The sequence below is a fragment of the Acanthochromis polyacanthus genome, chromosome 12, assembly GCF_021347895.1.
Source record: "Acanthochromis polyacanthus isolate Apoly-LR-REF ecotype Palm Island chromosome 12, KAUST_Apoly_ChrSc, whole genome shotgun sequence".
NCBI lineage: Eukaryota > Metazoa > Chordata > Actinopteri > Pomacentridae > Acanthochromis > Acanthochromis polyacanthus.
The window spans coordinates 39,897,590-39,910,268 of NC_067124.1; the positions used below are offsets into that span (position 1 = coordinate 39,897,590).

At 39.0% G+C, this 12,679-nt stretch overlaps 2 protein-coding genes across 2 annotated transcripts; one reads left to right on the forward strand and one right to left on the reverse strand.

The window, feature by feature from the left end:
• Window positions 1–75: 75 nt before the first annotated feature.
• On the reverse strand, window positions 76–4,412 carry LOC110949540 (transmembrane protein 238-like). The gene has a single exon (XM_022191658.2). The coding sequence runs from the start codon at window positions 2,038–2,040 to the stop codon at window positions 1,711–1,713; it is 330 nt and encodes a 109-aa protein (XP_022047350.2). The 5' UTR covers window positions 2,041–4,412; the 3' UTR covers window positions 76–1,710.
• A 580-nt stretch (window positions 4,413–4,992) lies between these two features.
• Window positions 4,993–11,879, forward strand: ccdc106a (coiled-coil domain containing 106a). Its single transcript, XM_051956732.1, has 8 exons — window positions 4,993–5,120; window positions 5,443–5,556; window positions 6,194–6,292; window positions 6,369–6,590; window positions 6,724–6,780; window positions 7,740–8,018; window positions 9,024–9,185; window positions 9,271–11,879. The coding sequence occupies exons 2-8, from the start codon at window positions 5,487–5,489 to the stop codon at window positions 9,585–9,587; spliced, it is 1,206 nt and encodes a 401-aa protein (XP_051812692.1). The 5' UTR covers window positions 4,993–5,120; window positions 5,443–5,486; the 3' UTR covers window positions 9,588–11,879.
• Window positions 11,880–12,679: the final 800 nt, after the last annotated feature.

Genomic DNA, 12,679 nt, shown 5'->3' on the forward strand with positions numbered 1-12,679 from the left:
TTCTTTTTAAAAACATGTAGAATATTTCATGTGAACGAGATGTTTTCTAAAAGAATAACAGTCCAGACACACTGTGCTGCCTGGTTTTATTTCATTCTTTCGCCAGGTAGGATCAGTTGAGAGCAAATTGTCATTTACATTGATGACCTGGCGAGAGACCCCAGCAGGAAGAAAGACAAAAATAAACAACACATACAAAAAAGACCCACAGGTGTTTAAAAAAACTATATTAATGCTAGCGATTCAATGAAAACATTCGGCATGTGCAGCGGTCAGCTAGGGTCTGCTGCAGCTTCTTCTTCAACATGTAAAGTGATGCAAGACCTAAAAGTTTGAGAGATTTTTAGAGGGAATTCCAATCGATCGCTGCAGCAAAGTGAAAGGAATTCTGGCCGAAGACGGTGTGGACCTTGAGGATAGTGCTATGAGATCACTGGACCTCAGATGGTAGTTGTTATGGGAGGGTGTAGGAGGTTGGACAGGTACTGAGGTGTCTTCAATGATAATCTGGTAGATGAGTAGTTTGTAAAGGTGACAGTAACGGGTGGGGAAAGGTGCACCGCTAGCAAGACGGATGACATTGCCCTAATCGAACATCCTTTACGTACTCTGCCCAGAAAACAAGTGATTTTGGCAGAGCATGGAAAGGAGGCCTTATTACATGAAGGATCCCAAGTCTGGATTTGATTTTAGCCTGTAGAATGTTGATGTGAGAAGAGAACGAAAGTGAAGAGTCCAGCCAGAGACCAAAGTACATGTAGGTGTTGATGAACTGATCTGAGCCAACCATAAATTTCTGTAGGATCAATAAAGGTTTTATCTATCCATCTATCATCTATCTGCACAAGTGAGCTTTGAGGGGCTGGAGATACTGTTTGTCTGGCTGAATAGCACACATTTTGTTTTCTTGGAATTGAGGCACAAACGAATGCAACAAGAAGACTCTTGGCCAGTTGAGTAAATAATGGTGTCATCAGCATAGAGGTGTATCCGAGGTGTATCATTTATTTAGATGGAAAACAAAGTTGGGCCCAAGATGGAGCCTTGAGGTACACCCTTCAAGGTTCTGACATCAAGTTCTCTGACTTTACTCGCTATAAACGATTATTAAGGTAGTTGGCAAACCGGTTTATACAGATTGAGGACAGGTCAGTGTTAGAGCATTTGCAGAAGGATGGTGTGGTCTACTGAATCGAAGGCCTTGGCCGGGTCTGTGAAGACTTCTAGAGACCAAGGTACATGTAGGAGTTGACGAACTCCAAATCTGATCCATCTGCTCAGGTGACTGAGCTGAAAGGTAGATGCAGCAGAGTGAAGTGAAGGGCCAGTGGAGTATATAACGGTGTCGTCAGCATAAAGGTGTATCCGGGAGGCACCAACATTTTTGGTCACATCATTTACGAAGATGAAAAACAAAGTTGGGCCCAAGATGGAGCCTTGAGATACACCATTAGAGGTTCTGACATAAAGTTCTCTGACTTTACTCGCTGTAAACGATTATTAAGGAAGCTGGCAAACCAGTTAATGCATCTTGAGGACAGGCCGATGTTAGAGAATCGGTCTTCTGAATCAAAGGCCTTTGCCAGGTCTATGAAGGCCTGCTTATTGTCCATAGTGGTGAAGAGGTCATCAAGATCCTTCAGGATATCGGTGGTTCTGGTCAGTTCTTCATGTACCAGCAGTTCAGAGTCTTCTAGGTTGGTTCTGGTTCTATGTGGGGCTGCTGTGGGTCCGGGGGATCCGTATCCTGCGGCTCAGGGACCGGGCCAGTCGGTCCACAGCGCCGCCTAAGGCTCCTCCTAGCTCCTTCCTGGAGGTCAGGCCCTCGATGTTGCCGCTGTACCACATGACCCAGCCGGCCAGCGAGAACAGAACCAGCAGGGCTCCGGAGTAGACCAGCAGGTCCCCGAAGTCCTGGCCCCGGATCTCCAGCGGAGCGAAGACACCCAGCAGCAGGAAGGTGACGCCCAGCAGGTCCATCAGAACCGCAAACACCAGCGCCAGTTTACAGTGGGACAGCCCGTCGTATTTAGGAGCCATGAAGAGGTTCTGGAGAATTCAAACAATTCAAAGTCATTTTGGGGAAAATATCAACAAACAAGGACACATTTACGTCAGTATGGATGAATTTTGAGACATTTTGGACAAATTTCCAATAATTTTGTTCACATTTGTTGTAATTTTTGTCCATTTTCGATCTTTTTGGATGAATTTTAGGTAAACTTGAACAGTTTGAGTAATTTTTGAACAAATCTGGTTAAATGTTGGACAAGTTTCAATAAAACTGGACAAATTTCAAGTCATTTTGGACCAATTTTGAGAAATTGTTGAGGTACTTTGTGTCTTTTTGGACACATTTCAACAAATTTTTTGAGTTACTATAGACAATTTCTAACTTATAATTTTCTAACTCCTTCCAAATTTCAACACTTTGGAGCTGTTTTGGACATTTTTTGAATGGATGTTGGACAAATATTGAATAACTTCTGAGACATTTCAAGTCACTGTATACAAATTTTAAATCATTATGGACAACTTAGAGTCATTTTAGTTATTTTAAACTCACTTTGGACACATTTTTTGTCTTTTCCAACAAGCTTTGAGTAATTTTGGATGATTTTTTTTAGCTCATCTTCAACAAATTTTGAATAATTTAAGACAAATTTGTCATCATTTTGTACAATTTTTCACTAATTCTGGAAAATTTAATGACATTTTGAGTCTTTTTTTTTTAACATATCTCAGTTAGTTTGGAATAACTTTCGAGTCAAGTTGATGCAGTTAGGCCGATTTAAAATCACAGGACGATCATCTTCATTAATCGTTCCTGTTCAGGTCATTTTTGGATAAATTTCTAATTATTTTGGACAAACTTTGTGGAAGTTTTGACATTTTTAACCCTTTTTGGACAAATTTTTCACTCATTTTAGACACATTTGATTAAAACGAACAAGCTTTGGCATATTTTTGGAATCATTTCGGACAACTCTGATGAATTTTGGACATTTTAAGCTCAATCTAAACTCCTTTTGGACAAAGTTCAATACAATTGTTGGTTCATCTTAGACTTTTGAATTTTCACCATATTTTAACTCATTTTCGTCAATTTTTAGGTAATTTTGGAAAAGTTTGAATCCTGTTGGACAACAAACAGTTTGAGTTTCTATCTTTAGGGCTTGAATCTTTAATATCGTCTTATAAAGGATTTGTTTGTGAGTGTTCAGACTGAAACACTTTAGAATCTTCCACAGGTCTGTACTCACTGTTTTTCTGTTCTGTAAAATCCACTCCACTCCACAGCTCAGTAAAGTTCCTCCTCTGAACCGAAGTAAAACATAACAGCTTGTTTTCCACTTTGTTTTCTCTCCAGGTGCCACACCTGTCCTGCGTTCAAACACGCCTCTTACACACTAAACAGCTGCTTTAAAGGTTTAAATCCACTTTTTCAGGTAAAATAAAACTCTTACCTGCTCGTTCTGCTGCTCAGTTGTTAGAATTCCAGCGTGTTTACAGAGGAAATGCTGCTTTTTGAGTCTTTCTGTCTCGACTCAGCGGGCAGCAGCCGGTGAAACCCGACACCTCCTCACCTGTTCTACCTGTCCGGCAGCGCTGCAGGTGAAGTGAGTCAACAGAAATGTCTGCAGCTGACGGTTTAACTGCAGTTTATCAGCGACAGACGAGTGTTTGTGGGTAAAACTAAAATGTCTTTGTGAAGCTTTTTTCTTCTTCTAACACGATAACTGACCACAGATATGTTTGCAGCTCATAATTCAGTCAGGCTGATATTTAATATTCAAGATGATTACAGGCTAATGTCTTTGTTTTTTTTCGTGGTTAACGTGATGCATACGATCTCTGCTGTGATTATCTGAAATCTAATAACTCTCTTTTCACCACAACATCAGTTTTCAAGTCTCTTCTTTGAAGATAGTGACTTTAATCATCTTTAAATAGCGTTTAAAATCCTCTTATTGGTCTGTTGAAGCCAAAATAAGATGCTGATGTCAGATTTTGTGTCATTTTGGACAAATTTCAACAAATAAGAACAAATTTTGAGTTCTTCTAGGCAATTTCTAACTTATTCCAGATCACATTCAAACAATTCAGAGCCTTTTTTTTTGATAAATATCCACAAATATGGATAAATTTAAGCCAGTTTGGACAAATTTTGAGATATTTTAGATGAATTTCAAGTAATTTATTCAGATTTGTAGTCGGTTTTTGACCATTTTAACTTTTAATGGATAAATTCTAAGTAAGCATGGGCAGTTTGAGACTATTTTGGACACATTTATGTTGTTTTGCACAAGGTTTGAGTCATTTTAAACAAATCTGGAGCCACTTTAGACAAATTTCAACACATCAGGTCAAACTTCAAGTCATTTTGGACCAACTTTGAGAAACTGTTGACATATTTTATGTCATTTAGGGCAAATTTCAACAAATTTTGGACAACTTTTGAGCAATTTTACACAATTTCTAACTCATTCCAGATTACCTTCAAGTTCTTTATATATATATATATATACATATATATATATATATATATATATATATATATATATATATATAAACAAATGTAAACAAATTTGGAGCCATTTTGGACAAATTTTGAGTAACTTTGGACACATTGTGGATTTTTTTCTGCTGCTGAAAACAAATAGAGAACTTAGTTTTGTGATAATTTATTTACTTGAAACTGAATTTTTATGTTTATTGCTTATATTTATATTTTTGAATTAAAATATCAATTTTTTAGATAATTAAATCAATTTTTAAAAAAATGTTTTTTTTCTGCCACTGAAAACAAACAGTGAACTTAGTTTTGTGATTGTTTAAGTTTAAGTCAAACTGACTTCATTTAAATATGTTGTATTTTTTTATTTTAAATTTTCTGTTGCTCATATATGTCTACATTTGAAAAAATCGCCGTATTAAATAAATAAGAAAAATATTTTTGCCGTCGACATCACTGATTTTATTACATAGGCGGAAGTGAGGTCACGGCGCTCTGATAATTGTTATTGTTAGCTTGTTAGCTCGCAGGCTAACCCCAGAGATGGAGATATGACGGAGTAATAACGTCTTATTACATGTGCGGGACTTGGTTATTACCGGTGGTACGTACCGATTTCTGCTCGCCGCGGCTTAAAGCGGAGACCTGAGCGGCGTCTCAGCGGCAGAATTAAACGTGGAGAGACAAGAAAAGAAGGATTTTTAGTTGAATATTAGAAGCTAAATGCGGGCTAACATGACTGGAAGCTAACGGCTAGCAGGCTAATAATGAGAGGCCCGCTGCAAACTCTGAGGAGCCAGTGTAACTTTATCACACCGGAGGAAGACGGAATTAGCGGTGGTTTTAGGGTTTTATGTGGTTTTATTAAACTCAATAACCTCCATTATGACAGCAGCTGTGTTTACAGAGTGTAAATGTCCCCGCAGGTCACAGCTGATGACTTTTCCTGTAAGCTCACCTGAGATCTGAGATGGAGGACGGGAACAGGACTGATGCTGCTTCCACATCCAAGAACCACTCAGGTTCTCTCCACCTGCAGAGTAAGAACCCGAACCCGAACCTGTCCAGCTGCTGGAACACACACTTCAGACTGTCTGATTTCTTAAGCTTTATGCAAGGCAGCAGCTCTTCTTTCATTAGTAACACAAAAATAGAGTAAAAATAAAATACACACAATACAGATGAAGAATGGGATGAATAAAGTTATCTTAGTTTGATGTCTATTCCACATACTTACTACTCCTCCTTATTTTGCACTGTCTGTTTCCTTTATTTATCGATTTTTTAATTTGTGTTTTTTAATTTTAATTAATTTATTTTATATATATATATATATATATATATATATGTTTTTGTTTCATTTTTTATATATTTTGAAATGTTTTTATTTTATGTCTGTTTATCTTAAATATTATTCTTTGTTTTGTTTTTTCCACATATTTTTAAATATTAGTTTTTTTCTATGTATCTTTTATATTATTTTTTGTTTTTTTTCCCTACATTTTCAAAAACAAACAAAATCTCTTTTGTACTTAGAATTAAAATATATAACAATATCTATATGCTTAGATATATTTTGGCATATGGAATATGAAAGAAAACATGTTTCTTTACTGTGCATACGACAATAGCGGCATATTTTAGAGTTCAGCCTCTGACTTCTGTTTCTTCTCTCAGCTCCAAAAAACGAGGACGCTTATGAGATCTCCATCCCCTACGAGGAGAACAACTTCGAGCAGCAGGGGTTCTTCAACCAGAGCGACCAGAGTTTTGACGGTAAAAGTCAGAATCGGTGTTTTTAGTCGTCTCCGTGGCAACATCGCTGATCTTTTCTCCTTGTTTTGGTCCTCAGAGCCGGCCTCCTCCGCCGGTCCGTCTCCGGTCAACAGCTCCTACATGGTGATCACCAACCTGAGGACGCAGCTCCAGATCTCCGTGGAGAAGAACTCCTGGCTGCAGAAGAGGATCGAGGACCTGGAGGAGGAGAGGGACTTCCTCCGCTGCCAGCTGGACCGGTTCATCTTCTCCACCAAAACTCAGGGCCAGGAGCAGAGCCAGAGCCAGTACAGCAACGGTGAGGAAACTGGGCTTCAATTACCTGAAATAATGCAGTTAGGAAACCACTGAGTCTGTGATGTCTGTCAGAAATGTTAGAGTTCTGCTCTACTAAAGCGAACAAGCTCACCTCCTGGTTTGTGTGTCTGTAGGATACGAGTCGAGACGATTCAACTGGAGGACGAGAAGAGAAGAAGACCGTCCTGTTGGTAAAAAAAAATAAAATAACAAACAACTATATATAACTGTTGAACGGACTCAACAAACTCTGAGGCATTTTTTCTCCTTTTTTTGTCGGTTTGTTTCTCGCTTTTGTTGTTTTGTTTGTTGTTTTGTGTCTCATTTTTGTTGTTTTGTGTCTCGTTTTTGTCGTTTTGTGTCTTGTGTTTATAATATTTTATCTTGTTTTTCTCTGACTTTTTCCATTTGTCTCATGCTTTTGTCGTGTTTCCTTTTTGTCTCGCTTGTATTTTTTGTCTTATTTCTGTCATTTTGTGTTTTTCTTTGTTTTTGTTTTGTGCATCGTTTTTGTCGTGTTTCTTTTGTCTTGCTTGTGTTGTTTGTCTATTTTTTGTGGGTTTGTTTCTCGCCTTTGTCATTTTTTGTCTCATTTTTGGCCATTTTTTGTCGCTTTTTAACTTTTATGTCTAATTTTTTGTCTCTTTTTGTTTTGTTTCATGTCGTTTGTCTCATTTGTTGTCGTTTTGCGTCTCGTTTTTGTCGTTTTGCGTCTCATTTTTGTAATGTTTTGTCTTGTTTTGGTTGCATTTTTGTCTTTTTTTTGTCTGACTTTTGTCGTTTGTCTCGTTTTTGTCTTTCCTTTTTGTCTCACTTTTGTTTTTGTTTTACTTTTGTCATGTTGTGTTTTGCTTTATTCGTTGTTTTGTGTGTTGTTTGTGTCGTTTTGCGTTTTTTTTGTCTCTTTTTATCTTTGGATTCATTCACGTCTTTGTGCTGCTGATTTAAATCATCAAACTAACAGCAGATGCAGACTGAAACCCTGTTTTTATGAAGCACATCCTGTCTCCATGCGACTTATTTATTTCTGCAGCTGAATCTTCCTTTTCACAGTTTTTGTCTGTTCCTGCTCATCTAGATGGATGTTGATGCTGAAACGATACATTTTACTCCACATTCTCGTTTATTCCGTTTTTTTCTGTGTTTTCAGAGCCACAGAAGACGGACTCACAGCATTTCCCCAGTCGTCAGTTCATCCATCGGAGGCCCGGTCCTCCTACCATGGTGGCCTCCAAAAACCACGTCTCCGGCCCGCTGTCCAACCAGCTGGCCTCCATGAACGCTCTGTTCGGCTCCTCTCAGCCTCAGGCTCTGCTTCAGGGCCACGGATCGTCCAGCAGCGCCGCCGCCGGCAGCAACGGCAGCAGCAGCAGCAGCACGGCGAGGTCCAGCATGAACGAGATGAGCGGACACGGCAGCGTAGGTCCAGGTAGGACGCATCAGACGGAGGGTGTTTACCAGTGTGTTACCAAACATGGAGGCTCTTTTTTCATTTTATTTCTTGTTATTTTTGTGTTCCTGTTTTGCCATTTTGTGTCTGTTTCTGACAGTTTTGTCTCTTTGAGGTCATGTTGTGTCACATATTTGTGTCGTTTCGTGTCTCTTTGGGACAGTGTTTTCTCCTTTCTCCAGATTTGCGTCTGTTTTTCTTTTTTTTTGCCTCATCTTGGTCGTTTTAATCTAATATATATATAATTCTCTTGTAGTTATATTTTTTCTCTTTGTGGTAATTTTGTGTCTCCTTTTTGTTGTTTTGTGTCTCATTTTTGTGTCTCATTTTTATCATTTTTTTTATCTCGTTTTTGTCATTTTTGTGTCTCGATTTTATCATTTTTGTGTCTCGTTTTTATCATTTTTGTGTCTCGTTTTTGTCATTTTTGTGTCTCATTTTTGTGTCTCGTTTTTATCATTTTTGTGTCTCGTTTTTGTCATTTTTGTGTCTCATTTTTGTGTCTCGTTTTTATCATTTTTTGTCTTGTTTTTGTCATTTAGTGTTTTTTTGTCTCATTTGTGTCGTTTGTCAATTTCATTGTCGCTTTGTAACTTTTAGTCAATTTTTTTGTCTCTTTTTTCGTCTTGCTTTGTGTCGTTTTTCTCGTTTTGTTTCTCATTTTTCTCAGATTTTGTCTTGTTTTTGTTGTTTTTTGCACAGCCTCTGTAACTATTACTCTACAACTACTAGGACATTTTTCCTCCTTTTTTTGGTCATTTAATGCATCTTTGGGACAGTTGTGTTAAAAATCAGCCGTTTCCAGCTAGAACAGTCATTTAGCACATTAACAATGTCTACAGTGGATTTACCATTCATTGAATGTTATCTGCATTAAAAAACTGCTTTTCTTTCAACAATAAGGACATTTCTAAGGGACCCCAAACTTTATGTGTCTTTTATTTGTTTATTTATTTGCTCAGTGGATCATCTTCGTCTTTTCAGATTCCCTCTCACTTCTGGGAGAATCTGATGAGTACCTGGAGCAGGACGGCTACATGGAGGAGGAGGAGATGATATCGGGTGAAGACGTCATGACGGACAGCATCAACAGCCACCAGATAAAGAGGAGGCGGGTCTTCAGAGCTCCACGGGAGCGACAAAGAGGTGAAGCAAAGAAAAACCGTCCCGCAAATACATTTCTCATGAGATTCCTGCAGCTAAATTTTACTTTTTATTTGTCCTTCTCCAGTTAAAGATGCCGCCGGAGTTCTGTTCCGCTACAAGAAGATTCTGCTGACGTACCAGCGCCTCAAGAACATGTCCAAAGCCTTCCAGATCCACGGCGTCGACCGCAACACGGTGGCGTCCACCACGCCCATCGCCGAGCTGCTGCTGGTGGCTCCGGAGAAGGTGGCCGAGGTGGGCGAGTTCGACCCGTCCAAGGAGAAGCTGCTGGACTACGCCCGGCGCTGCTACACCGCCCTGGACGAGGAGACGCTCAGCAGAGTCCAGGCGCTGAAGAAGAACAACCTGCTGCTGCCTATTTCCTACAGGTTCAGGCACTGAGGTGGAGGTTTGGGGAGATGCAGCAGACTGAGGAACTATTTGACCATCTCAGCGTCTGTTTAAACTGCGACTGACACACGAACTCTTCCCGTCTTTGACTATCAAACCTGCACAGGTGTGTCGGTTTCTTTAACAAATCTTTGGTGTTCAGGATGATCCGAAAGGGAAAAATATGGTTTGAGGTCATCTTTAGTGCAGGATTATAGAGAAAATTGCTTTTTACAGTTTTTAAATGAGTCTAGCTGATTCAGGTTTCAGCTTTTATTTTGAAGAGACACGCTTGTTTCCTTTTTCTGTCCACATTTTCTCAAACATTTCAGCTCAATAATCACTAACTTATAACACTTTATTTATGCGGTTTTGACACAATCCTACAAGTAGCTTTCAATCACTTTGTTAAACTTAAGCTGCACTCCACTGATTTTATAGAATTCTGTCATTTCATTCTGTTTTTACTGTTCCATGTGTGTTATTTTTTTATATTTGTCATCATATTGTCGCTACTTTCACTTGCCTTAATGCTATTTTTGTGAGTTTCTAACATGAGGGAAGCATCGGTTTTGTCTCGTCCTTCATTTTTTTCCACGTTTAAAAGAGGAGAGAACTTTTTAAAAATAGAAAGAAAAGGGCACAATCATGATGCTCTGGCAGCAAGAGTCACTTTTTTTAGTTTAAAATGAACTAAGCCGGAGAAATGTTGACGATACTCCATATTTTTGCCTAATAATTATTATAATAATACGACCATCAGCTGTTTTTTTGACGGTTTCATCCACAACACACTACAGGGGGTCCTTGACTTACATCTGAGTTCCATGCCTACGGCACGATGTGGGTCGGAACTCCAACCATATCGATAAGTCCTTGGGAAAAGTCATGAATACCAACGACTTTCATTCACGTATGAATCATTTTACTAGAAGATAACAGAATATGTTGACCTGTTTTTACAACTTGCCATCAGAAGAGTCTGACTTACGCTTAGGAGCCGTAATGAGGGCGAAAAGTTAGCGAATGTAGCACAATCCAAGGTGGAGTACAACCGGAGAACGGAAACAAAGCCGTCTGATAGCGTTGCATGACAACGTATTCGTCCGCTCCTCTCACCAACTAGTTCCGACAAAATGCCGTAGGTCGAGAATGTCGTCAACCCATGACTCAACATAACCAGGTCCAACAGAACGATGAAATGCTGCAGGTCGAGGACTTGCCCGTAACCAATTCCAACATAATGACGAAACGCCGTGAGTTCAAGATGTCATAAACCGAGCACCCCCTGTAGTTCCACTTAGGGTTGCACAAACCTCCTTTTTTGTAAATGCGTGACGACGTATTTGTCCACTCCACTCGCCAACTAGTTCCACGTAACCACTTTCGACGTAAATCAACGAAACGTCATAAGTCGTAAACTAGTCCTACATAACCAGTTCCAGTGTAAAACAATGGAGCGCCTTAGGTTGTAAACCAGGGACCTGCCTTTAGCCAGTTCGGACGCAACGACGAAACGCTGTAGGATTTGGACATCGTAAACCGAAGACCCGCCCATAACCAGGAACAACGAAATGCCATAGGGCGAGGACGTCGTAAACTGAGCACCCCATGTAGTTCCACTGAGGGTTGCACAAACCTGCTTTTTGTAAATGATCCGCACTAAATTCCAGTAAAAGTCACCTCACAGGCTTCTGATACCCGGGCTCTCCTTTTGTAAAGTACATTTCCACTAATTTTTCACTCGACAGGTTGTTTGTATCGTCGCGTGACTTTTGATTCCTGGTGAAAAACCGTGGACGTTCATCACACGAACGGTTCTTTGGGTGAGTTTCAGTCCCACAGCTCGACTACACGTGCATGAGAGGAGAGCTGGTTGGTTGATCTGTAGTTCTTAGGAGTCCAGTTAAAGACATGTCGACTGTGTTTTATGATAGTGTGTGGTCTGTAAACTGACGAGGTCGCAGTTGGAACACTGTGACTTAAATTCTCACATCTCGGGAACCGATTTTCCTAAAAGTAAACGGGAATAAACACTCTGATCTGTGGAGCTCAGGCCGATTTTAGCGTCTGTCTGTGATGCTAAAAACTTTCCCCCAGTGTTCAGTATGTATCTCACATCTGTCTGAAATTAAGGTATTATTCCCCAGATGTATAGTACGATTCAAATGTCAAGAAACCCTTCGATTTATCAGATTAATTAATCTGTTAAATCCAACAGCGCCACTCACTGAAAAGATGTCTGTGACTCACGAACTGTACTGTTCAGACATAAATGTAATTAAAACATTTGATTTCCGACAATGTTGATATTTTACTCTGTTCTGACCCGTTTTGTGTCACAGTTTGTCCCCAACACTTTCTGCACTCGTATTTTAACTCGTTTTAAATCATAACTGAAGTATTTGGACATATTTTAGTTCATTTTAGACACGTTTTGGATACATTTTTAGCTATTTTGGATAAATAGAGTCATTTTGGCAAAGTTTTGAGTCATTTTTATACAATATTTGAAGAATGTTGGACATATTTGAAATAATTCTGGACAAAGTTCAGGTAATTTTGAATTGGTTGTGGTTCCATTTGATCAGATTTTGAGTCATTTTTGAGCCATGTTGGATATTTTTAATTCACTTTTACGCATTTTAAATAATTTTGTGTGACTTTGTGCCTCATTTTGGAAAATATTTGAGGAATTTCTGACGTTTTTTTACCTCATAGGGAACAAACTTCAATTCATTTTATACATTCTGGTTTTCTTTAAGTTCTAATGGAGATGCTCTTGTGTGATGTATATAATTCTATAGCATGTGCCGATGGATAATGTAGATTTAATATTTTATTTTGCGATTTCTCCAGTTAAAGATGCAGTCCTTTGCTGTGTCCTTGAAGGAAACACATGAGTAAGATTTGGCTTTTCTGTTTTAACATAAATAGGTGTAAAATAAAAATGCAGATACCCAAAATCCTAATGTTTGGAAATTCACTTGCTAAGCAGCAGAAGCAATTTTTTTCTGACAAAACACAACACAATAAAATGGATTTCCACCATATCTGAGCTTTAATTGCAAAATAAACTTTTAATTGCACTTTAGACAACACAT